This window comes from Archocentrus centrarchus, chromosome 14 (genome assembly GCF_007364275.1).
Source record: "Archocentrus centrarchus isolate MPI-CPG fArcCen1 chromosome 14, fArcCen1, whole genome shotgun sequence".
Taxonomy (NCBI): Eukaryota; Metazoa; Chordata; class Actinopteri; order Cichliformes; family Cichlidae; genus Archocentrus; species Archocentrus centrarchus.
Window position 1 is genome coordinate 37999424 of NC_044359.1, and position 27185 is coordinate 38026608.

At 42.1% G+C, this 27185-nt stretch overlaps 1 protein-coding gene across 10 annotated transcripts in view; it reads right to left on the reverse strand.

Annotated features, from left to right (window-relative positions):
• The window catches only part of amot (angiomotin), a 69906-nt gene that overhangs the window by 38382 nt on the left and 4339 nt on the right, over positions 1-27185 (reverse strand). For 2 of the 10 annotated variants that reach the window (XM_030746866.1, XM_030746862.1), the window contains 4 exons: positions 9459-9700; positions 8094-8154; positions 6068-6128; positions 1183-2200 (listed from right to left, as the gene is read on the reverse strand). In XM_030746866.1, the coding sequence (XP_030602726.1) occupies positions 1183-2200; positions 6068-6128 (1079 nt within the window). In that variant the 5' untranslated portion in view covers positions 8094-8154; positions 9459-9700. Of the gene's footprint in view, positions 1-1182; positions 2201-6067; positions 6129-7893; positions 7986-8093; positions 8155-9458; positions 9701-16177; positions 16207-17821; positions 17944-27185 lie in introns of those variants that run through there. The other 8 variants (XM_030746863.1, XM_030746865.1, XM_030746864.1 and 5 more) reach the window with 8 other exon arrangements.

Sequence of the window (27185 nt, forward strand, 5' to 3'; positions counted from 1 at the left end):
AGCTGAATGACACTAGTGTTAAACAGGCCCAACAGGATCTGTTTCTGGCATCTCAGAAAACACGACTGAGAAACCGTAATTTTGTTTTTTTTGCAAGTAGTATTTTTGCCCTAATGAAAACTAAAATTTTACTGTTTTTTGAAGGCTTTTAATTGTTCATTTAATTTTATTGTTGGGGAATTCAAAACACAGCTGCATGTTTAGCACAGGAAGGCAATGATGAATGTTTTTTTCCTTCAGTTAAACTGAGCAGAGTTTTGTCTAAAGGTACTCGATGGACTCAGATGCCCTTTAAATTTACCAGGGTGTTTTTGGGGTTTTTTTATTTAAACAGAGCTGTACTTTTAATTTCTTTATTGAACCCACTAAATAATAACTCACAGTACGGGCTGACAGAAAGAATTGTACTCTTCCTCCTACAAAACAGCAATATTTCTAGAACATCTTGATAAACACCTTTCTTCAGGTCAAACCACGGCACCTCAGTTAAGGTCAACAATTTGATTTTTATCTTCCAAAACCTGAACTTTCTAATTTTCCAAGCATTTTGTTGCTGATTTACATGGGAGGCACTGCCCTCATGGACTGCTGTCCTGACATTGTTTTATAAAATTTCATTATACAGTTTGAATTCAGTGTTCCCTCAATGACCGAAGGTGTCACATCAGCCCCAAACCATGACACCCCCTCCACCATACTACAGTGTTTTTTTGCTCGTTTCTTATACCAGGTTTGAATTATTATTATTAAACTTCTTTTGTCTTGTTTACATGTTGTTTATTTCCTTGTTAAAAAAACAATCAAAGTTGTTGGGAAAAAAATGTGTTGTAGAGCATCTAGGTGGATGTGCTGCACCTTTTGATGAAGAATGAGTATTTTGTGGCCTTTTCCATTTTTGCAGATGTCTGCAAAGTTTTTGATCAGGGTATGGTTCTCACCGACCAATCTTTCATAAGAAAAGATTTTGTCAGTAACTCGACTTTTGCAACACCTTCATTTGAACAGTAATTAACAGTCTGCTTATTTTTTGTGTTCAACAAAGTAAAAATTTGTGTTTAATGGTTCAATTAGATTTTGTTTGTGTATAACTGTGTGTGTGTGTGTGTGTGTGTGTGTGTGTGTGTGTGTGTGTGTGTGTGTGTGTGTGTGTGTGTGTGTGCGCGCGCGTGTGTGTGTCTTTACCTGAATGAGCCGTACTCAGGTGGGGGCTGGTATCGGACGTGAGGCACCTCCCTGGAGTGTTCCCTTCCTCTTTGCTCCTGGTAAAAATGGCTTCCAGGCTCCTGCTGCTTGGTAGGAGAACCCATTCCCTTGAATGGGTAGTCAGGCGGTGGACCACGATGCTGAGTCTTGTAGTAGTCACCAGGTGGCCCTGGAGGGGGCAGCTGGGGAGAAAGCGGGGCGCTAGTGACAGGAGCATGAGCCTTGACTCCACTGGTGGCCAATGAGAGCTGCATAAGTCGCTCACTGAGAGACCGAACATGTCCTTGCTTCAGATCCTTCAGTCCATCATCTTGGTGGACCTTCCCTGTGCCACTTACTCGTTGTACTGTGGGGCGACCCTCAGTACGGACCTTGGCACTGCTCACCCCAGTGACATAGAAGGCGGCCCCCACTGACGCTTGTAGTGGAGACTGCTGAGGCTGGTTATTCTGCTGCTGAGGCTGAGGTGGAGGACCATGGCCACGAAAGTATTGTGACTGCACTTTGGCCTCTTCATATGTAGGAAGGTCTTCTGAGTTGGGGCACTGCCCTTGGCTGCTCCCACCACCACTGCTACCTCCTCCGCCTCCGCCTCCCCCTCCTCCGCTGCTCCCACCCCCTCCTCCAGTTCTGGAGGAGCCCAGCTTCTCCAGGCCGCTATCTGTCTGCAACTCCTGTCCCTGTGGCTCCTGTCGGGCAATGTGGGGGCTCATGGAATGATCATCGGATGGACCCACCTGTCCCTGTACAGAGTAACCTCCTCCACCTCCCCCTCCTGCTCCACCACTTCCTCCCCCACCTTGTTGCTGCTGTTGCTGCTGTTGCAGCACATAATTCCGGTTCATTTGCTCCTGCAAGAGGCGCTGCAGGACTGTGCTGCCCCCACCTCCCACACTGCTGCTGCTGTTGGACGACTCTTCGGCTGCGGCCCTCATCTCTACCTCACGCTGGCCACAAACCTCGTGGAAGGATAAGCTTCGCCCACGGTCTATGCTCCCTGCAAGGAGTAGCAGAAAGTGTGAGAGAGAACATGAACAAAAGAAACCGTTCAGTGAAGGGAAGACAGGGATGAATTTAATGAGCCAAGAGAGTAACAGTCAAAGGAAGAGAAAGTAAAGTTCAGAAGAAAAACAGAAGGAAAGAGGTAGGAAACAGCATTAAGGTCAGAGATGCACACGAAGCATCAATCACCACCACTGTCCCCCACAAACATAGAACAAGAGCAGAGGAAGAACAATTTCTGAAAAACCGAAGAAACCAAAGCGACAGTGAACCACCAAACCCTCAACCCCCGATCACACACTGCACAAATACTGAGTTAAAACCAAAGAATGGAGACTGTGGTGGCTGTCTGGGTCTAACTGTACTTACTGTACAGATCAACTGACATTTTAAGCATTAGTACTGTTCACTTGGCCTTTGTGATTCAGAAAAGAAAATGTCTCAGTACAACACAAACTAGTAAAAAACTGATGAGCATATTTTGCAAAAACCACTGTGGTTTGAGAACTAAACACTGATTAGCGTGTAGGGCTGCATCAATCTGATATTTGTATTAGCTTGACTGATTATTCCAATACTGAGTGATAAATCTGGGACAAATTTGCTGATCTATGGGTCCAATCTGTTAAATTCAGTTCTATATGATTCTGTATCCCCTTTCAAAGATGCACTCCTTTCCATTAATGAATGGCTTCATTCAACAACTTTTGGCATGAGGCTCTTGATTCTTAGTCTCACGCTGCCTGAACTAATCTCAAACTGCAAATGGCAGAACCAGGTATTTGTGGGCATCGCCACTTCCACTCAGCACTGTGAGGCAGAGCAGCAGCCACACTCCTACATAAAAAAGCTCCATCCTAACCTGAACAACATTCACTGCATGATTCACCAGTTAGAACCTGCGGTCCATGATGCTGTGAAGTACTGTATGCTACCAAGGCTCCGATATATTCATTAACTCTCAAAGTCTGGAAGCCTGCTGTTCATCTTAGTAAACAGGCCGGGAGCTGCCTTCTTCCCTCTCTGAACTGCAGAGACGTAGGTAAAAGATTTCCAACACACTGAAGACGAACCCTTCACAGGAAGGCAGAAGAAGAAGGTGCAAAACTGTGACCAAAGCCAACTGTTTTCTTAGTCTGACAAGTAGGAATAAATTGTAGCAGCCTATTTATTTATTCATTTATTTGACCGACAGCATGTTATGCTGCTGCATTTTGAGATTATGTCACAACTGACCAAATTACACTATGTAAAAGGAGATTTAAGTCTGGCAGGTTAAAGCAGCACTGGCATTCATACACTTAGATATAAATAGGAACGCATGCCCCCAAGATCGAAGCCAGCCAAAATTATGGATGCCAACAATGCCCCAAAGGGCATTAGAAACAACACTCGAGGGTCCAAGCACTAGCTACTGGTTCATAGTAGTCATCCAAAACTTTAAGATTAGGTAGTCAAATTTGAGCACTGCCTGAACTGACAACAAAAAAAATCCTACAACTCAGTTGACAAGGAGCAGAAAGCAGTAGTTGTGACAGAAATGGCAATCCCAGAAAACAAAAATCGCACAAGAAGGTTGAGAAGTACTAGTCGCTGACAGAACTGGATGTGGAAAGTAAAGTCTATAAAGGATCACTGGAGCATTAAGGGCTACAACTTCCAAACTGGGAGAGCAGATTCAGCAGATTACTCCACATCATCTCTGTCCAGAAGATTGCAGTCCTAGAAACAGATAATGCACAGAACCCTTAAACTTGGGCCTGTTGTAGAGCATCAGTGCATCCCTATTAGAGAGTATGTTACACAGACTCGTGTCAAAGGCTTACAGTTAGACAAGAAGCCATTTGGTTGCAGAAGGAATAAGTGTTTTTTTATGTAATATAGCAGAACATTGAAATACAAAACAGAAGTCTCACAGCACCAAAGAAAACTTTGAGATGACTACATGACAACTTCAGTCACAAAAGACTGGTTTCTGTCAAGCTACTTGGAAATTAGTAAATGCTTACATACAGCAGGGGAAATAATTATTTGAACCCCTGATGAATTTGTAAGTTTGCTCACTTACAAAGAAATCAGCTGTCTCTCATTTTTATGGTAGTGTCATGGAGAGAGACAGAATATCAACCAAAAATCCTAAAAAAAAAAAAAACACATTACATAACAGTTAAAAATTGATTTGCATGTCATTTGAATGAAATAAGTATTTAATCCAGACTTGATTCTGGCCCTTGTAGATTGGATGTGTGCCCAAGTGGCACACAGATGACAATCAATCAATTACAGATATTCCCTCATGAGACGAGGATGATCATGAGACAGGTGGAGGATCAGCCCAAAAACTAAATGGGAGGAGGCTGTTAATGATTTGAAGGCAGTTAGGACCATTGGTAACACACTACGCTGTAATGGACTGAAATCTTGCAAGTACCTGTCCCCCTGCTCAAGATGGCACATGGCCTGTTTTAAGGTTCCAGTGAACATCTAAATGAGACTTGGGAGAAAGTGCTGTGGTCAGATGAAACCAACATCGAGCTGTTTGGAGGAAGAGAAATCCTGAGTATGACCCAAAGAATACCATCTCAACAGTCAAGCATGGAGGCAGAACCATCATGCTTTGGGGCTGTTTTTCTGTTAAGGTTACAGGATGACTTCAGTGAGAGGCCATTAGACAGTAAAATCTTGGATGAGAACCTCCTTCCTTCAGCCAGAACACTGAAGATGAGTCTGGATGGGTCTTCCAGCATGGTCTAGCCAGTCTCCAGTCCTATAGTAAATCTGTGGAGGGAGCTGAAGCTTTAAGTTGCCAAGCTGCAGCCAAGAAACCTGAAGGATCGAGAGAATTTCTGTAAAGAGCGGTGGGCTCCCTGCTGAGATGTGTGCAAACCATGGTACTGCTGTTTGCTTGGGGAGCAAATACTTTTTTCACTCGTGCAAATCAATTTCTAACTTTAATGTAATGTGTTTTCTTGTCTGGAATTTTGGTTAATATTAAAACAAAACTACCATAAAAATTAGAGACTATTCATTTTTTGTAAGTGAGCATAATTACAAATTCAGCGGGGCATCAAATAATTATTTACCCCACTGTATAGAGAAAAGGGTAATGACCAAGATCAACGGACTGTGGCGCAAAAATGAAGATTAAACACAGATATATGGAAACAAAAGAACTTGATTTGATTGTTCTTACAGCTGATTTTACTATTGTTCAAAGCCTGCCCCCAAACCCCTCAGAAACTGTGAGGAGTTGTGTTAGGTTTGTTTAACCTGGCACCGGCTGAACTGGACTGTGTTTCTTATTTAAAGGTGTTCCACACAAGACTTTTTCACAGCTGTATTCTTCTTTGGCTTTGTATGTTTTCCTTGTTCATACATTACTATCTAATCTCACCATTTCTCACACTTTTTATATTGCTATGACATTACAGTTAATAGTATATTGTCTTCTATTTGTTATTTACTGAGGAGTTTCTTGGTGCATTACCACCACTTTCTGGCACTAGTAGTAAGTTATATCCTCCCAGGTTCCAATAAAAGTAGATCTAAAATCTAATAAAATCTAATCATTTCTGCAAATATTTTTAATCTAAGATATATATTAACTCATCCAAATTTTTGAAAATCATGTGTTAATGGGACTACTCATGAATCCACATTTTTATTTCCTAAACATAACCAAAAGGCCAGTGGGTAAAGTGTAAACAGAGGTTTATAACAGCTTGTTTACAGTTGAGAGAAAAAAGAAAAGAGTTTTTTGCTTATGGCTGCATGTAAATTAGTGTGCTTTCTTCTGACAGCGTTGGATGATAGTAATGTTGTTTTACCCCTTTTCTACAGAGTAGAGAAAAAAAATCATTACATCTAGTGCTTTCTGTTATCCTTCTCATTCTCAAGGAGGAAGATGCTTTTTTCCGAAACATCTGTTGGTAAATAAAATATGAGACAAAAGGAGAAATGTTAGTGTCGTGGAACTTCAGCAAAATCCATACAGCAAATAAATAAATAAAATTACAACAACAAAAACAAAAAAAAGCCAGCAAAACTTGAAACTCAAGGTTGCAACACTTTGTATTAAAGGTATTTAATACTAAAGTTACAGTGTTACACCTGCCTTTCTACACCACAGCTGCTCAGTTTTGCCTGGCTCTCTCTCATTAACCAAAATATTTGATTCAATTTGTTTTACAGATAATTTTATAGTTTATGCAAATACATTTTGAACAAAACTCAAACAGTACTTCTTGTGAAGATTTTTAAAACCAATTCTGATGTATTTTGAGGAGCTACTAGAGCTCATTATACACTGCTCAAAAAAATGAAAGGAACACTGAAAATGTATCGGATCTCAATGGGGAAAAAAAAATCATGCTGATATGGTTTGTGTTAGGATCGACATGATGCCAGCATCTGGAGCCAATCCCAGCATCATCGGTCAAAGGCGGGGTACCAACACACACTCACGCACAGATTCACACCTACGGGCAATTTAGAGTGATGAACTTAACATGCATGTCTTTGGACTGTGGGAGGAAGTACTTGGAAGAAACCTACACAAGCACGGGGAGAACGTGCCAACTCCACACAGAACGGCCCGGACCGGGAATCAAACCTGGACTGTCTTGCTGTGAGTGAAGATGATCCTCGCCTAGGAATTAAATCTAAGGCAGTGGACTGCGAGGCTGGCCATGTCTGAATTTCTTTCCCTAGGCAGCTATGCTAGCACACAGTACGGGCACTCTCAGTGCGCACGCGCAGCGATCTATACTAAAGCATGAAGTAGTGAACGCGAGTCGAGGCCTTTTGATTGTTTTTTTCCACAGTCAGTAGCATACTCGATAACATCACCTCACGCATCGTTAACACGGCAATTAAGATATTATTGTAGATGCTATATTTATTGCACACCCTAGATGGGAGACACCGCAAACCTTCTGGCAATGGCACGCATTGATGTGCCATCCTGGAGGAGCTGGACTACCTGTGCAGCCTCTGTAGGGTCCGAGTATGACCTCATGCTACCAGCAGTGACTCTGACCCTAGCCAAATGCAGAACTAGTGAAAAACAGAAAAGATGAGGAGGGGAAATGTGAGAAATGTAATTGACTTGATGCTATAGTCTGATTAAAAAGTGTTCCTTTAGTTGCTTTGAGCAGTGTATTATGGAATATAATGGCTCAACATCATAACTGAACATTAAAGCAACATTTGGAAAATGGAGACAACCAGGGCAACATTCAGTATCACATGTTACATCTTGTTGCTCTGTCTGAAGAAGCAGTTTGGGATACGTGTTTATCTTGTTGCTCTCTTAATCACGTGCTTTTGCCCTCTAATTTGAAAGTCTGCTTTTATTAGCCAATTGCTAATCCAACATAAATGAACTTCTAGACCTGACTGTTCTCCTTCTTCATGTCACCTTGTAGCTTAATGTTCTGGCAGCTCTGATGTTTTTCATTATTCAGATGGTAAATTTCTAATGTGTATAAATGACTTTTTACATCAATGAAATAAACTTGTTTTTACTTCAGTTAATTAACTAGACTGTAAACACTACAGACAACTGCAGCTGCTAACTTCACATTACTTTTACAAACAGCAGGGTAACATCACCTTCCTATTGCAAGAGTTCAGTAAGGGACTTAAATGTAAAATTCAGTTCATAATCTGCCTCAGGCCACATCATACCTTCACTTCCCAAAGGCTTACATGTGGTTCCTCGAGCTTCCAAAAGCAGAATGGGAGTCGGAGCCCTTAGTCAGGCTACTCTCCAATGGAACCACCTCTGAGGGTTTAGGAGATGGACACCCTCTCTATTTTTAAGATTAGGCTTAAAACGTGCTCTCTCTATGCTCCTCTTTTCTGTCTTCCCGTTCCCCTCCCCTCACCTCCCAAACGGCCCTGAAGATCGCTGCTTCTCCCAAGCGCTGGTTCTGCCAGAGGGCCTTCCTGTTAGAAGGAACATGGTCAAAATGGTGACTCCATGCTGACTCAAAATGACACTGTAGCAGACACCAAGATTCAAAGTTTGCTTCATGTAGACTTGTTACATTTGTGTTATTCTTTGAAAAACTGTCCACAGTTTAGTTGTGACATTAATTTCATAGAGTTTCCTGTTATATGCATTTTAGTTTGTTTCTGATCATCTGATGTTCTGAAACACTTCACAGAAGAACAATGCAGAGACTGAATGAGCAGCACATGTTTGAGTAAGCTGAAAACTGCTTCCTGTCTGAACACACACACACACACACTCTCCAGAAAATTAACTCGTAAATGTCTGACAAATCTGGAAGCTGCTCAGCACTGGCGGATGTTTGCACTCCACTGAAACCTTTGGAGTTTTTGGAAACGTATGTTTTAAGCATGTAATTTAATTACTGTTATTCTTAGTTTAAACAGTTGCATACTTTAGTCAAAATAAGGGCTCCCTTTGGCTATACAACCCCTGTAAACTGCACATGCATATTTCAAGCATACTTCAGCTGCACTTCCTGCAGTTCATCCCCAGTATCTTGTGTCTCTGGCTCACCCTCTCCACAGTCTGCTAGCAGCAGGATGAGGACAGAAGAAAAATTTTAAAAGAAAAAAATCAAAACAGAAAAAGACGCTAGATGGGGTATCTGTGGCTCAGGAGGTAGAGCAGGTCACCTACTAATTGGAAGGTTGGTGGTTCGATCCCTGGCTTCTCCAGTCTGCATGCCAAAGTATCCTTGAGCAAGACACTGAACCCCAAGTTGCTCTCTGATGCAACCGTTGGAGCGTGAATGTGTGTGAATGTTGGATAGAAAGCACTTAGCCACAGAAAGAAGTGCCCGTATGAATGTGGGTGAGTGAGGCATGTTGAATGAAGCGCTCAAAGTAGAGCAGAAAAGCGCTGCATAAGAACGAGTCCATTTACCACTGAGACAAAGGCTGCAGCTGTTTATCTCCTTCTGTGTACACTGAATTATTTTCGAGCAGTTTTCTTGCTTTTATTTAAGATCAGGTTAGACAGTGCTGAGCAAAGCAAACTGAACCCTCTGAATAGACGGGTGTATCCAGAACACACTTCCTTCTTTGTAAAACATTTGCAAACAAAAGGTTAAATGTCTTAAATTCTAAATCGTTCAGCGTTTGTTCGGCCTTGTTGAAAGAGCACTTATTGTGTGCGCACAACTGTGTGCATTTTGTCTGAACTCCTACTCTGCTCTTTTTTCTCCCGTCCTCTCTGACTTCCCACATCTCAGCTGTCAGCGCCCTCTCATACATACCTGTATGGCTAGTCTCACTGTGCTCTCCAGGAGGTGTTAATGGGACTATCTGTTCATATTGTGATGCTGTGGCAGCTGCACTGAGAAGTCCAAGATGATGGGGATAATAATGTTGTGGGGTGGAGGTGGTCAGGTCTAAAGTGGTGGTGGCAGATAGTTTTGGCCTTCCTGCAGGTTCAGCAGACTCTTCAGGTGCTCCAAGGTATAAAAGTAATGGTAAACATTGCTTTTATACCTTCACTCTACAGAAGAAATAATTATGGAACATGTTTTACTGCTACAAAAAAAAAAGACGATTTTTAGGAAATTGGTGTTAACTTCACAAAAAGGCTTACAATTTTTGTCACATTTTGTGTATTTATATGCATTAGTTGTCAGTTATAATCATCAAAATTAAAAGAAGCAAACATTTGAAATATATCAGTCTGTGTGTAATGAATGAATATAATATACAAGTTTGACTTTTTGAATGGAATTACTGAAATAAATCAACTTTTTCATGATGTTTTAATTTTATGACCAGCACCTGTACTTCATCACAGGTAGATCCTATATTAGTTATTGCACTTGTATTTAGTTTTGGCCTAATTTGAATTTGTAGAGATTACAACATTCATTCATGTTGCTTTCTGAGCTGTGCAGTATTATTTTGAGTCACAGTGACCTTGCTCAAAATGAAATCAGTTCTACAAGAATTCCAAAAGCACATTGTGCCACATTTTACAAAATATCAGATTGGATTGAAGAAAACGGGACACACGGAAAATCTGCAAAAAAGAAACAAGGAAAACAAGGCATAAAAAGTATCACTAATATGGTTTAATATCCATTCATCCATTTCCTGCTGTTCATCCAGGTCTAGTTTACCTTGTTATAATCTCTCCAACCTGTCCTGGGTCTCCCCAGGGGTCTCCCCTCAGTTGGACACCTCAACAGGAAATGTCCAGGAGGAATCCTAATCAGATGCTTGAACCAAGTGGCTCTGCTGCTCCACCCTAAGCCCCTCTTGAATGATGGAGCTTCTTACCCTATCTCTATGACTGAGCCCAGGCCCAAGTCACAGAAAGCTCATGACCACTGCTTGCATCAAAATCTTATTCTTTTGGTCACTATCCACAGCTCGTGGTCATAGGTCATGAAAGGAATGTAGCTCGACCAGTAAATGGATAACTTTGCCTTGGCCCTTGGCAATCACTTCACAACAACAGACTGGTGCAGCATCAGCATCAATGCACTCTCCTCTCTCTCATTAAAAAGACCTGAGATACTTGAATTTGTTCCCAGTAAAGAGTGGGCACTTCACCCTGTTAAGGCTGAGAACCATGGCCTCAGACTTGGGGGTGCCAATTCTCACCCCTGCCATCCTATCCCTACTTGGCTCCACTGCATGCTGGAGGTCATCCCTTGAAGCTAGGAAAACCACAGTGAAAAACCTGCAACAACAGGCCCAGTACCCCATTCTCCCGAAGCATTCTCCCAATCCAGTGGCACTGCCCCAGTCTCAGTAAACATAGGGAATCTCATCCACCTTCGAGGGCTGACCACCGATGAGTTTCAGACTAATTTGATAACCACAGCCACAGCAATGTGCTAGTCACCCCCTTTGCCCTCTGGCTCTACACTACAGAAGCCAAGTTGGTGAGATTTTGGAGAGCCTCCAAGTAGTCATTCCACTGCCTGATTATACGAATACGAATGCCTTTATTAGTCCCACAATGGGGAAATTACAGTTAACAGAACACCCATCCAAGAAATACAAACATAGAGACAAACACAAACAGGGGAGACAGGTGTCTGAGGTCATGCAGCCGTTTCACCGGTGCTACCTTTAGCAGGAAAACAGAAAGAGATTCACTGGGACAGGTAGGTTCAAAAAAATCATCTCGTACTGTGTTCATTATGAACACCTTACGAGGTTCCAAAAAACACCTCAGCAAAGCAGCAGCACATTTAAAGCCTGGAGAGCACTAGGGTGGGTAGGGGAGGGGCTGCCAGTGGAGACAAGCAGAATACTGTGATGTCCCCCTGTTGAGGCTGACAGCACTTCATGTCTACAGTATACAGTGTGGGCAGAAAACTGCTTCACCACATCAGGAGGGAGAGCAGGACATCTGCTAATTGGATGGTTGGTGGTTCGATCCCTGGCTGCTCCAGTCTGCATGCTAAAGTATCCCTGGGCAAGATACTGAACCCCAAGTTGCTCTCTGATGTATACACTGGAATGTGAATGGTAGATAGAAAGCACTGCCTAGAAAAAGGGTTTGTGTGAATGGCTGAATGAAGCATGTTGTATCAAGTGCTTTGAGTGCTCAGGTAGAGTAAAACAAAAGTGCTACATATGGACTGATTCTTATATAGTGCTTTTCTACTCTACATGAGCACTCAAAGCACTTTATACAACATGCTTCATTCAGCCATTCACACACATTCATACTTCTTTCTAAATGCTTTCTATCTAACATTCACACACATTCATGCTCCCAGTGATTACAACAGAACCAGCCCATTTACCACAATGACACTGAGCTCTTCCCACACCCATGGTTTTGTTCTGCCTGGCCTGCTTGCCTCTGAAATCCCACAAGTTCACCGCACTCAGAAGGACTGCATTTCAGCTCGACTGGTGTCCTGACCTCTGACATACACCATTTGAAATTCAGATTATCCCCCAAGCTCCTCAGCAACTTTACAGATGCACTGTGGAGAGCATCCTGACAAACTCCATCACGGTGTGGTATGGAAACTGCACCAGTCAGGACAGGAAGGCTCTCCAGCGTGTCATCAAAACAGCACAATTCATCTGTGGAGCTGCCTTCCCATCACTACAGGACACTTATAATACCCGGGTAATAAAGAGGGCACACAACATCATCAAGGACCGTACCCACCCACAGCACACACTGTTCACACTCCTGCAGACGTTACAGGAGTGTAAAAGCAAGAACAACCAGACTAAAAAACAGTTTCTATCCACAGGCCATCAGGCTACTGAACCACTGACTGATTACCAAACTGTGATTACCTGCCTTTCTTTCATCTGTATATATCTGTATATATTGCACTTGCTTTATTATTTATTTATTTTTATTTTCTACTTTTACTTTCCTAATATACTAGTTCTTAAATTTTATTTTAACTTGGTTGCTTATTTCAATTGTTTGTAAAGCAGTCGCTAGTAAGAATTTCATTGCTCAGCATAACCACAGTGTTTTGCGGTGTACATGACAATAAACTTCTTGAATCTTGAATCTTGAATTTGGTTCAGGAATTGCTGCCACAACAGGCAACAAAAACTTTGCATCTTCAGCTCCTTACAGCTACCTCAGCTACCAGTGGAGATGCAAAGCATGGTCTATTCAGAATCACTGGGCCTCATTTACTAGTATTTGTGTGGAAATGTTGTTACTCTGCACAAAAAAAATGAGTTTGCAGAGAACGTGGTAACGATGATGTAAGAGAGAAGCCTGCACTAAAGCAAGAAATGAGGAGAAAGATTGACAGTTAGTAGAAAACTGGGTCTGAGATCCAAGGAGGAAGATTTAAGATTTAAATTTAAAACCAAAAGATGAATAAATGCAGGCTGAAATAAGGGGAGTGCTGGATATCATTTCCCCTTAGGAACTCACTGTGGCTAAAAGGAGGACCCGGAGGAAAAGGACCGTGTATCGAGTCTTTAAATATCGATATATTTTCATATGCAATATAAGATGAGACAATATAGGTTATATCGATATAGTGTATGTCGTGTTACAATCATACGTGTAGATCCAGCAGTTCACCTTTCTCTTCTCCCAGCAGGCGGCTCATCCAGATTCCTTCTTCATAGCCGCATTTTAATCAGGCAAGTCTCAAATCTGTCCTGCCAAAATTCTATTAACGTGGACTTTGCAACAAAGGGGAGCAACACATTAGACCTGGCGTACACGAATATTAGAGACTCATGCAAAGCCGCCCCTTCCCTCATGTTGGCAGCTCTGACCATCTAGCAGTCCTGCTCACAACCTTGTACAGACCCAGAGACCTGCCATTAGAAAAGTCAGAGTCTGGTCACAGGATGCTATTCCCACAGGACTGTATTGTGACAACACATCTTCAAGGAGGCGGCCACAAACGACGGGGGACTTGACCTGGAGGAATACACTCGATCAGTCGTCAGCTACATTGATAAATGTGCTGACGGCATGACGACGGTCAAAACCTACAAATGATGCAACAACAACAAACCCCGGATATGTACTGAGGTGAGCCAGAAACACAGCATTTATGTCAGGAGATGCAGCAGCATACAGCCTGGCTTAGAGGACCCTCTTCACGTTTTCTAATTTTCTATTTAATTGCTGATGCTACAGTAATTTCCCAAATTACTTTTTTAATATAAAGTACGTGTTGTCTTATATAGCTTTGTTTCAATTCAATTCAGTTTTACTAATATAGTGTCAAATCACAAACAGTCACCTCAAGGTGATTCATGTTGTAAAGACCCTACAATAATACAGAGAAAACCCAACAGTCAAAACGACCCCCTATGAGCAGCACTTGGTGACAGTGAAGGAAAAACTCCTTTTAACAGGAAGAAACCTCCAGCAGAACCAGGCTCAGGGAGGGGGGGTCATCTGCTGAGGGGGGAGAGCCAGAGATTAATAACAATTAATGATTAAATGCAGAGTGGAGTATAAACAAAGTAAAAAAGAGATGAATAAAAAGAAACAGTGCATTATGTGAACCCCCCAGCAGACTAGGCCTATAGCAGCATAACTAAGGGATGGTTCAGGGTCACCTGATCCAGCCCTAACTATAAGCTTGATCATAAAGGAAAGTTTTAAGCCTAATCTTAAAAATACAGAGGGTGTCTGTCTCCTGAATCCAAGCTGGGAGCTGGTTCCACAGAAGAGGGGCCTGAAAGCTGAAGGCTCTGCCTCCCATTCTACTCTTAAGTATCCGAGGAACCACAAGTAAGCCAGCAGTCTGAGAGCGAAGTGCTCTGTTGGGGTGATATGAGACTATGAGGTCTTTGAGATAAGATGGAGCCTGATTATTCAAGACCTTGTATGTGAGGAGAAGAATTTTAAATTCTATTCTAGATTTAACAGGGAGCCAATGAAGAGAAGCCAATATGGGAGAAATCTGCTCTCTCTTTCTAGTCCCTGTCAGTACTCTAGCTGCAGCATTTTGGATCAGCTGAAGGCTTTTCAGGGAGCTTTTAGGACAGCCTGATAATAATGAATTACAATAGTCCAGCCTAGAAGTAATAAATGCATGAATGAGCTTTTCAGCATCACTCTGAGAAAGGATGTTTCTAATTTTAGAAATATTGCACAAATGCAAAAAAGCGGTCCTACATATTTGTTTAATATGTGCATTGAAGGACATATCCTGGTCAAAAATGACTCCTAGATTTCTCACAGTGTTACTGGAGGCCAAAGTAATGCCATCCAGAGTAAGTATCTGGTTAGACACCATGTTTCTAAGATTTGTGGGGCCGAGAACAAGAATTTCAGTTTTATCTGAATTTAGAAGCAGGAAATTAGAGGTCATCCAGGCCTTAATGTCTTTAAGACATTCCTGCAGTTTAACTAATTGATGTGTGTCATCTGGCTTCATTGATAGATAAAGCTGAGTATCATCTGCATAACAATGAAAATTGATGCAATGCTTTCTAATAATACTGCCTAAGGGAAGCATGTATAATGTAAATAAAATTGGTCCTAGCACAGAACCCTGTGGAACTCCATAATTAACCTTAGTGTGTGAAGAAGACTCCCCATTTACATGAACAAATTGGAGTCTATGAGATAAATATGATTCAAACCACTGCAGTGCAGCACCTTTAATACCTATAGCAAGCTCTAATCTCTGTAATAAAATGTTATGGTCAACAGTATCAAAGCTGCACTGAGGTCCAACAGGACAAGAACAGAGATGAGTCCACTGTCAGAGGCTCTAAGAAGATCATTGGTAACCTTCACTAATGCTGTTTCTGTACTGTGATGAATTCTGAAACCTGACTGAAACTCTTCAAATAAACCGTTCCTCTGCAGATGATCAGTGAGCTGTTTTACAACTACTCTTTCAAGAGTCTTTGAGAGAAAAGGAAGGTTGGAGATTGGCCTATAATTAGCTAAGACAGCTGGGTCAGTGATGGCTTTTTAAGTAGAGGTTTAATTACAGCCACCTTGAAGGCCTGTGGTAAAAATGGCGCTGTAGGAGATGGCTGCCTTTCCAGTAGCTCTGTAGCATTTAGTGTTTTAAACCTCTTTTTTTTCCCCATTTTTACTCTTTTGGTACCTTTAACACCATTCAAGTCCTAAAGCTTCAGGACAAACTGAACAGGATGAGAGTGGACCCCTGCCTGGTCACTGGGATCTGCAGCTACTTCACGACAGGCCACAGTATGTCAGGCTGAAGGGCACTGTGTCTGACACTGTGCAACACAAGAGCACCCTCTTCACCCTGCACACTGCAGACTTCTGCTACAATTCTGAGCTGTGTCACATCCAGAAGTTTGCTGATGACACAGCCATTGTGGGGAGTATTAGGGATGACAGAGAGGAGCAGTAGAGGAGCCTGGTCAGGGTCTTTGCTGTCTGGTGCCACAGAAACCACCTGCAGCTCAACACCTCAAAGACCAAGGAGCTGGTCATTGACTTTAGGAAGTCCAGACGAAGATCACGACCAGTTCAAATTGAGGGAGTTGAGGTAGAGACTGTAGATGCTTATACCTTGGCCTGTGGCTGGACCGCAAGCTGGACTGGACATGCAACATGGATCATCTGTACAGGAAGGGACAGAGCAGGCTGTACTTCCTGAGGAGGCCGCAGTCCTTTAACATCTGCAGGAAACTCCTGGAGATGTTTTATCAGACTGTCATAGTCAGTGAGCTGACAGGAGGACAGAGCGAGGAAGGAGCAGCAGCCTGAGGGCAATATCAAGGTGCAATACCACATCTGTCAGACATTTTATACCTTCCCTTGTCTTTGTTGTATCTTTGTTTATTATTTTTCTATTTATTCATTTGCTTGTATATTTCTGACTATACTTCTGCTTGTGTGCCTATAATGTAAAACTGCTACTGGAACTTTAATTTCCCTGATGGAACCCTCCCAAAGGGATTAATGAAGTCTAATCTAATCTAATCTGGTACATAGCCAACTAATAAAGACAGATTGATCATATTTAAGATTGAAGCATCAATTAATGGATCAATTTGAGCAGTATAATAGGGACTGGGACTAATTTCCTCTCCAGAAATTGAGTTTTTGTTCTAACAAAACTTTGCTAACACCAACTTATATGTAGAACTGAGCAAAATGCTGTTGAGAACAGTCTGATTTAGTGTCACACTCTAAATCAACAACATGGTATTTTGGTTTATTTCTATAATCAACTTTCACATCAGTATCTTGGGATATATCATAATTCCAATAGCAAAACAGCACCAATTTAATGTCTGTGACAAAACAGAAAAACACTGGTACTCTGAATGTTTTCTGATAATTCACTGCAGAACACCTCAAAAACGTGCATTTTAGGTAAACATTAAAGGGTCACACCTGTGTGACAGATCAAAGCAGGTAAATACATCCAAAACAACACGGGTTTAGGTGCAGCCGCTGTCGATTCTGAAAGCCAAAATAAGAAGTCATTCATGTAGTGTACATTCATCTCCACTATAGACAAAAACTGTGTTTAATATTATGTTGGACAAATAAGGAATCCCTGTTTATTTAGCCAGCCTCCCTCATGCTCATTCTGTGGTTGACAATGAGGTCAATCACAGTCATGTTATTGTATTTCTACACCCCCCCCCCCCCCCCCCCCCCCATTATATCACCTCTGCCTTCTCATCCTCAGTGTCCTCGATTTCTCTCCCCACTTACTCCAGGACTTACTGTCCAATATTGTCCTATTTAGAGTGCTCAAATGTGACGTCTCAGAAAGACATTTAAAGAGAATGAGTTTAATTAGTTCTCTTTAATTAGTTTAATTTTCTAGAACTGTGCTATCAAATTACAAACTGAGTGTCAAGCAGTGAGCTTACAGTTTTTAGAAGAGGTGTTAATATTTCAGAGTACAGCAGAGAATGTGGATTCAGTTCATCACATCTGGTAAATGTACTCACTAAAAGTGTTAATGCTTCAGAAATAAAGCTTCAGGGATCTGTGCGAGTGCTGAGCATTCAGGAAAATCCCAAAACCAAACAAGACGAAGGAAAACTTTTCCTCCCATCGATTGTCTGTCCCTCGTCCACGGCACTAAAGCTCTACGATCTGATCTTCACGGCTCAAACCCGAATTCCGTTTTTGTCCTGACTTTCTCTTTATAAATCATTAACAAAAACCAAAACATCTGTAAAATCCTCCTACCTGTGTGGCTTTTTCAGAAAATCCCAGAAAAACAGTCCCAGTGAAAAATTCAGTGTGTTTCACTTAGTATCTCACAGTGACATTTACCTGCTTGAACCAACGTACCTCTCTTTCCACCCCCCCAACACACACACACACACACACACACACACACACACACACACACACACACACACACACACACACACACACACACACACTTCCCTCACTCCGACAGGTGGGGCTCAGAAGTAGATAGGTGGATCTGGCAGCCATTCAGCTCTGAGCCACACCTTCATACCTGTGTACTAGTGTAACTGCTTAACCAGCATTTACTCTGTCAACCGTCACTGAGATAAGTGCTCGAGACCATAACGTCCCATTTCGCAACATGTGACTTTATGATCAATAGGATGGACTGTGCTATAATATATTTTTTTAAACTATGAAAAGGCAAGGTAGTGGGAGAACATGGCACTTTCATCAGTGAGTTCCTTCTTCATGCAAATATATACTGAACATTTCTTTTTGAAATTACAGATGTAATTACCAGAGGAGACCTTTTCTGCCCAAGATGCAGCATGGAAATAATCAGAACTTTGTGATCAGCAGATTAAAAAACAAAGCACATGATGAGACCAATAAAACATGAGTCAACAACAATGTCTAGACCTGTCCTTGAGACAGCAGAAGCAGACAAGACTGGAAAACACGGGACAGAACGTCACATGTCACGCTTCTGTATTTATTGTCATCTGAGCTCACTGCAGTTGAAGACCGTACGAGTCAGGCTTCTTTAAAGATCTGTGGAGCATGAACATCATCTGGCCCATGTGAAGAAGAGCCAGCTGTTTCTGTGGAACTGTGACTTGATTCAAATCTCTGTTATACCTTTGCCTGAAGGCAGACACCGTTATGGTCCTGTTGTTTTATTATGTAATAGGCAGAATTTCTATATTAGTATGACGGCTACAGGGGAGGGCTGTCAGTCTCTGAACTGTCACATTGTAACTGGAAAAGATTCTGACATGTTTCCCAAGATTAGCGCTTCTTCACATAAAATGACAGAAGCACGCAGAATCATATGAGTCAGTTCAGATATAATTACAAAATGACCTCAGGGCTTTGGTCCAGACATCGCCTCATTAACCTGCTCTCTTATTTTGCTGATTTAGACAAATACTGACACACAGGGAAACAGACACACTGAGGGACTACAACACCTACAGTAGAGGGACAAGATCATAACTAGACACAAGACGAAGGAACACGATGGAAGACTCAAACTACAGCTCAAGGAACAGGGACTAAATCCACTTAAGAGGAGAACAAACCAGAAACAATAAAACACCAAACCGAACCGGGAACACAGAGAACTGAAACAGGATTAACTAGAAAATGAACAACAGCCAAGAACAGAACTCAGAAAACTAAACCAAGAAGCCTGAGGATAGAAACAATAAAACCAACCAGGAAATACCAGAAAAAGACAAAAATTCAAAACTGCAAAAACACAATAAACTAGGAATCAAACAGTAACATTAACAAGATAAATCTCAATGTCCAAAACCCAAAAAATTCTGAGTCATAAACCCAGAACCATGAGAGTAAGATCCAAGCAAAAAATATATTAACTAGACACACTGTGGACGGTGACACAGGCTGACAGGTTGCACTTTTTTGATAGAGACATAATAAAAACCATACCTAGCCAGCTAGTGATAGCTAACTACGTTTGGAGTTGGTTACCAACTAAACGTATCGTAATTACTGATGGAAACATACCTTTGTCTTTTCCCTCCTCTCTGCCTCACAGGGACCACACATTTCTGTTTTGTAGCTTCATTCACAAATGACCGAAACTGATGGACCATAAGGTCACCTGGATCCCTGCCGATGTGCAGCCTGCCTGAACTGCACGCTGACACACGCAGTCAGTCAGCAAATAGCCTACTCATTAAATCAGTGTTGTTACAGTTTTATAATTCTGGAGTGGTTTAATAGTTTCTTCCTTCCTTTAGGACATTAGCACATTTAAAAAATAATCAGTTTCATGAAAAATTTAGGTGAGCTTGGGGGCCCCTGGTGGTCAGGGGGCCCAATGCAGCCGCATACATTGCCTATGCCTCAGGCCGGCCCTGGCTGATGGATTGCTGCATGAATATAAACTGAGAAAAGGGGGAGCATGGAGGTTCGGCAACGGGTGTCTTGGGCCTTCACTCCTCCTACCTGATCTCCATCAGCATCGGCTTCATGCACAGACTCATTCAGGTCTAACAGTGAGTATCTAACCAAGCTGGCCTCTCTGAGCAGCTCCAACAGAGAACCAGCATCACGGCCATGCAGCAAGATGAAAACCATAACGGACCGTTTTCACAACTGCTGGCTAGTTCATCCACAGGAACACTGTGAGCGGGAGGATGCTGATAAATGTGTTATTGAGACTGGCGTGTCCACACCACTGTGTGACACACAAATACAAACACACACTAGCCTGAAAAGCTGTGTTTGAGCTTTGATTCCTTCAAATGCTCAGAGTTCAGTTTGTCCTCGTTTCTAATGTTTTGCTGTGCTCTGATGTGACACACCACAGGGAGCTGATGTTAATCTACTGCACTGAGGCTGGACCTGCAGCTACTGCTGGGCACTACAATTTATTCTCCATTTAGTCTTCAGATAAATATTTTTGAGATTAGAGATTATTGGGAGTTTAGGTTTATGTTGCTCCCTGTTGTCTCATGTGTCTCCTTAATGTTACACACATGTAGCAGATAATGCTGCTATCTTGTGAACAGTTGGTTATTGAATACAATTTTTTTAATGGTATAATTTATTGAGCTCTTATTACACAGTAGTTACTCTTGCACCTTGAAAGCAACAGTAGTAACCACAGCGCCACCATGCTGCTCATCAAATACATTTTAATATTAAATACTTTTTTTTTAAAGGATCATATATTTCTTTATTATCTGCCCCATGTGAAAGAGCAGTTGCCCCCTCAACCAAATAACTGACCTTCACTGTGATAAGTGAGGCCTGCAGTTCCATTTTATCCAACTTCAGACCGATTTCTTAACTGCCGTTTCTTTCAAAGGTCTTGGAGAACGTTGTCCTTCAGCTCCAGACCTTCTCAGACCAGAATGGTGTTACTGAAGTATTTCAGTCTGGGTTTAAAGCACACCACAGTACTGAAACTGCACTTTTAAAAGTTTTAAATGACCTTTTAACTATTACTGACTCGGGGGTCATTTTAGTACTTTTAGACCTCAGTGCTGCCTTTGAAACTGCAGATCATGGTATCCTTTTATCACGACTGGAGCACTTTGTTGCACTTGAACGGTTTAAATCCTATTTAACAAACAGAAGTTTTACAGTTAGGCTGGGAGAGATTTCTTCCTCTGAAAGCCTGCTCTCATGTGGGGTGCCCCAGGGGTCCATTCTTGGCCCAGCCATCTTTTCAATTCATAACCGCCCCTTGGGCTCAGTTTTTAAAAAACATTGCATCCCCTTTCACTGTTATGCAGATGACTCGCAGATCTATCTGCCACTGAAACAAAATTTAATGAGTCCTTTGAAGGCCTTACTGGATTGTCTGGAGGAAGTTAAAACATGGATGGCTCTAAACTTTCTTAATTTGAATGAGCAGAAAACTGAGGTCATTGTGTTTGGTACCCCTGACCTCTATGATCTCGGCCCCTTAAAGATATATAATAAACCCTCTGCAAGGAACTTGGGGGTGATCATTGACACTAATCTTAGTTTTGACAAACACATTAATACTGTCATAAAATCTAGCTTCTTTCACCTTCACCTTTCTCTGCTTCACGGACTCAGAGAGCTGTCCATGCTTTTATTTCATCCCGACTTGACTACTGTAATCATCTCTATTCAGGTATCAGTCTGACGCTACTTCGTCGACTACAACAGATCCAAAACGCAGCAGCACGTTTACTAACTGGCACTCGTGAACGAGACCATATATCCCCCATACTGGCATCCCTACTCTGGTTGCCAGTCAGTTTTGGAACTGATTTTCGGGTTTTACTATTTGTTTTTAAGGCGTTGCATGGGTTAGCTCCTTCCTACCTCTCTGATCTTATAACCCTGCATACTCCTGCTAGATCACTGAGGTCTGCTGAGCAAATGCTCCTAACGGTCCCGAGGTCAAGACTAAAACACAGAGGTGATCGGGCCTTTGCAGCTGTTGCTCCGAAACTGTGGAACAAGTTGCCCCTTCATATCAGGACCTCTCCTACAGTTCACACCTTTAAAACCCGTTTGAAAACCCATTTTTATTCTTTGGCTTTTAAATGGATACATTAGTGATGTTGTTTTCTTTTACTTATGTTTTATTATTTTATGCTTGCTGTTTTAACTGTCTCCTTTATCTTGTGTTTTAAGTTATTTCCTTTATTTTAAATGTACAGCTCTTTGGTCAGCTGCTGTTGTTTTTAAATGTGCTTTAGAAATAAACTTGACTTGACTTTAGATGTTGTTCTGGGTTCTTTTGTGGCCTCCTGGAGTCATTAATGTGCTCTTGGAGTAATTTTGGAAGGCCAGCCACTCCTGCCCACTGTTCCAGGTTTTCTCCATGTGTGGATAGCTGCTCTCTCTCACTGTGGTTCTCTGGAGTCCCAAAGCCTTAGAAACGGCTCTGTAACCCTTTCAGACTGACTTTTGTCACTGACTTTGTTTCTCGTCTGTTCTTCAGTTTCTTAAGATTGGAACATGATGTGCTGCTTTTTGAGATCTTTTAGCCTGTTTCACCAGAACCTCTCTGACAAAGTGATTTCTTGGTTCATCAGGTCTGGCAGTAATCAGGGCTGGGTATGGAATAAGATAAACCTTTAATGATCCCACAATGGGGACATTTGTGCATTACTGCAGCTCAAGTACAGAAAAGAACAGAATGAGAGCAGCAGTTAAGGATAAAATAAACAAAACAAAATAAAATAGAATAGAATAAAGTAAAATAATACAGCTATGAATGAGAAAAACAACACTATACACATTTGTAGCAGAAAAGAAGTAAATTTGCATACAGCATACACAGTATGCATTATGGGTGGGAGTGTAATAAATAAGATGTATATGTACTGTTAACATAAAGTGATGTCAGTGGAGGTAAAGTGTCAGGTGACTGATGACATCATGATGTGTTGTACAGTCTAACAGCTGTTGGGATGAAGAGCTGTGAAAGCGCTCCTTCCTGCAGAGAGGATGTTTCAGGCTCTGACTGAAGGAGCTGCTCAGCTCACCCACGCTCTCATGCAGAGGCTGATGGGGGGTCCATCATGATGTCAGCATTGCTAACATCCTCTCACCCACCACCATCACCAGGACATCCCAGCACAGAGCTCGACCTCTGCACCAGTTTGTTTGCTCCTGTCTCTTTGGGTGCACCCCTCCCCAAAACAGACCACTGCACAGAAAAAGGCAGATGCTACCACTGAGTCATAAAAAGTCTTTAACAGAGTCCTGCAGACTCGGTCTCCTCAGCAGGTGGAGTCGACTCTCGCCCTTCTTATACAGGATGTCTGTGTTTGTAGTCCTGTCCAGGTGAACACCCAGGTACTCATAAGAGACCGCTGTCTCCATGTCCCTTCCCTGGAGGTTCACCGGTGCTGCAAGAGGTGACTTCCTTCTGAAGTCCATGACCATCTCCTTCATCTTGCTGGCGCTGATTTGGAGAGCGTTGGTCTCACACCAGCTGACAAAATCACTGATGACCCCCCCCCGCCCCTTTTCCTCGTCGTTCCTGTCTGATACACATCCGATGATGGCCGTATGATCTGAGAACTTCTGTAGGTGGCAGTGGTCTGAGTTGTACCTGAAGTCTGAGGTGTACAGACTGAACAGAAAGGGTGAGGACCGTGCCCTGCGGCGCCCCCATGCTGCAGACTACCACATCAGACACACACATACTGTGGTCTGCTGGTGAGGTAGTCGATGGTCCATGCAGTCAGCTGCCTGGACCATCATGTGTAGCAGTGAAACTGAACTCAGCTTTCCAAACAAATGTGGTTAATCACAGTTAATTCATGATTTAACAATTACTCACAATTACTTTTGCACACAGGGCCAGGTAAGTTTAGATAGTTTTTCCCTTAATAAAATGATGCTATAAAAACAGCATTTTGTATTTATGTGGGTTATCTTTGTGTATCATTAAAATTGGTTTAATGATCTGAAACCTGTAAGTGTGACAAATACAAACACACAAAATTAAGAAATCAGAAAAAGGAAAATACTTTTCCCAGCACTGCACATAATGATGCTTTTTGGACCACAGCTGTGAGGGTGGGTTACCTCCCGCTTTGCCTTTCTCAGAAAACACCCACACCTGACAGGTACACACAGGTTCTAAATCACACACATATGAATATAGCATATTTATCTGTGCCTAAGTGCTTTCTAACAGTCACACACTGTGATCAGTCCACCCTCTTTCTGATTGGTGGAGAGTCTGATCTACTACCTAAGCCACAGCCACCGACGTGGTTTAAGAAAAAGATGTTTTATGTTCATCAGACTGGCAAAGAATTTAAAGAGATCTCCAAACAATCTGTTCAGGACTAGAGTCACAGGACTCCCCCACCCACCCCCCCAATTAGGGGTGCATAGTTATGGCCAAAATGATTATCTTAATTATTTTTGATCAGTACAGCTCAGGAAATGCATTCTGGGCACTTTGGTCAAGTTTAAAAGTACTTGGTTAGATTTAGGATTGTTTCACAAAAGGTTTGGGTTGAAATGGCCGCTTCCACAAATATGAACCATCTTGATGAGCGTGGTTTTAGTTTTATTTGGCGATTCAGTTTGCTTCTTATTGAAGTTAACTGCTGAGAGCTCACACTGATCTCTGCAGAAATAGTGTCAGTCTAAGTGTTTATTTAAATCTGTTAAAAATAAAAAGATTTTTAAAAGAAATGTTTGTGCACTTCATTTCTGGGCTGACCAATTTGTAAATTTATCTTAGGCCAATTTGCTGTGAGAGAACAGCAGTGATGGACCAAAGGCTGCTATGAACTGAGCTTGTTGTCATAGTTTGAATAATTGAGACCAACTTGACCTCAAAGAGCAACATTAAGTTGACCCAAAAGCTATAAGAAAGTGTGATAACTCAATATTTCAACGTGTAAAAATGTTGGGTCAACTTGACCTTAGCGAATAAGTCAAGTTAATTTAGAAGACATTTAAAATTGTGTGTTGTATCAACCAGCAGTGCAAATTTCCATGTTTGCCAAACATTTTTAAAGGAGTTGAGTAAAGTCCAAAAAGCCGTGCAACTTGATACTAAAATCTTTAAAAATATTGGGACCCCCTTACTTATTTATTTATTCATTCACAGTGACGTCCCACACTTCTGGACTATCTCCTTTCATCAAGCACTTTTTAAGCCTTGGGATTTTTATACATGTTAGAGACTAAACCACTGGCTACGGTGCCGTACAGGAGCAGTTCTGGCTATGGAGAGACAATGGTTCCTCAGACCCTCTATTAAATGTACTGAACTGTAGTTACATAGATTTGTACACTGTCAAAGGGAAAGTTGTGTACAAGTTGTGATGTATTGATTTATTTAGTGAATGCACTGAACAAAGTGGATATGAGAGACTGCAGTGATGCACTGCTCGAGGGTTTCGTGTAAACCACCTCTCGAGAACGAGGGCTGTCAGATAACAGTGGAAAACTTTGCGTGGCGCCATCATGGATAATGCTTTAATCTCATGATAACTACCACACTGTGGAGCAACTGTCCTTTTTCAGGAAATCAAAACAGCTTTTCAGTGTTTTTATGAATATAATCTTTTATTGCATTAGACAATGTGTTTATGTTGTTTGGGCAGAGGGAAGACTGCCCTGATTCTTGGAGCTGGTTATAAAAAAAACACAAAAAAACAAAAAACTGCTGTTAAGTGTTACAGTAGGAGTTATAGTAGGAGTTATAGTAGGCATTATTATCAGTAGCTTTAATAAGGTGTCTTACGATTTGTATGCTGATGACATTCAACTGTACTCTTCCTTCAATAGTCTCTGGAGTGTCTCCCATTGTAGCCAACCTTTACATGGAGGAAGTGGAAAGTAAAGCTCTTGGTTCTTTCAAAGGGATGGCACCTAGCCACTGGTACAGATATGTAGATGACACCTGGGTCAAAATCAAAACCCAAGAAGTAGAAGCCTTCACTTGTCACATTAACTCAGTGGATAAATACATACGTTTTACCAGGGAGGACACCAGAGATAACAAGTTACCATTCCTGGACTGTGCGGTGCTTATCGAGGAAGATGGAAGCCTCAACATTGAAGTTTACCGGAAGCCCACACACACAGACCAGTATCTCCTCTTTGACTCCCACCACCCTCTGGAACACAAACTTGGGGTGATCAGGACCCTACAACACCGTGCGGAAAGTGTTCCCTCTAAGGCAGAAGGGAAGCATAAGGAACACACACACATTAAGAAAGCCCTCAAAACATGCGGTTACCCCAACTGGGCCTTCATCAAATCAGCTAAGATGCACAGGAATGAAGGCCAAACACAAACTACAGAGAATGGGAAGGACAAGAGGAACAACATTGTCATCCCATATGTGTCAGGCTTGTCAGAGAAACTCAGAAGAATTTTCTCCAAGCATGACATCTCAGTATACTTCAAACCAAGTCACACCCTAAGACAAAAACTGGTTCATCCCAAGGACAAACCCGCCAGACACAGGATCAGCGATGTAGTGTATGCTGTTCAGTGCAGTGAAGAGTGCTCGGACCTCTACATTGGTGAAACCAAACAGCCTCTTCACAAACGTATGGCACAACATAGAAGAGCCACCTCGACAGGACAAGATTCAGCAGTACATCTGCATCTGAAGGAAAAAGGGCACTCTTTTGAGGATGCCAATGTCCACATTTTGGACAGGGAAAACAGATGGTTTGAAAGAGGAGTGAAAGAAGCCATCTATGTCCACTGTGAACAACCATCATTGAACAGAGGAGGTGGATTACGTCACCAACTTTCCCCGCTTACAGTGCTGTCCTGAGCTCCCTTCCCAGACGTCTCAACCCCCATTCACACCTTTGTTCCAGTGACCTCAATAGGCCACAGGAAACAATGGAGCGTCCTAAGTTGGTTTCAACTGAAACCACTGATTAAATATGACCCACGCCCCCTTCACACCTGGGCACATGTGTTCAAGCACATGATCAATAGAGGGTCATAACCACCTCCAGGGGACTACGCCCACAGGGGTTTAAATACCTGGGTCTCTCCACCATTTGGTTGAGAACTGAAGAAGCCTTTCGGATGAGAGGTGAAACGTCTTCAAGAAACAAAAAGAAGTCCAGTCGCCTTTTTCAAGCTCCAGAGACTACTATGACCTGGATAACT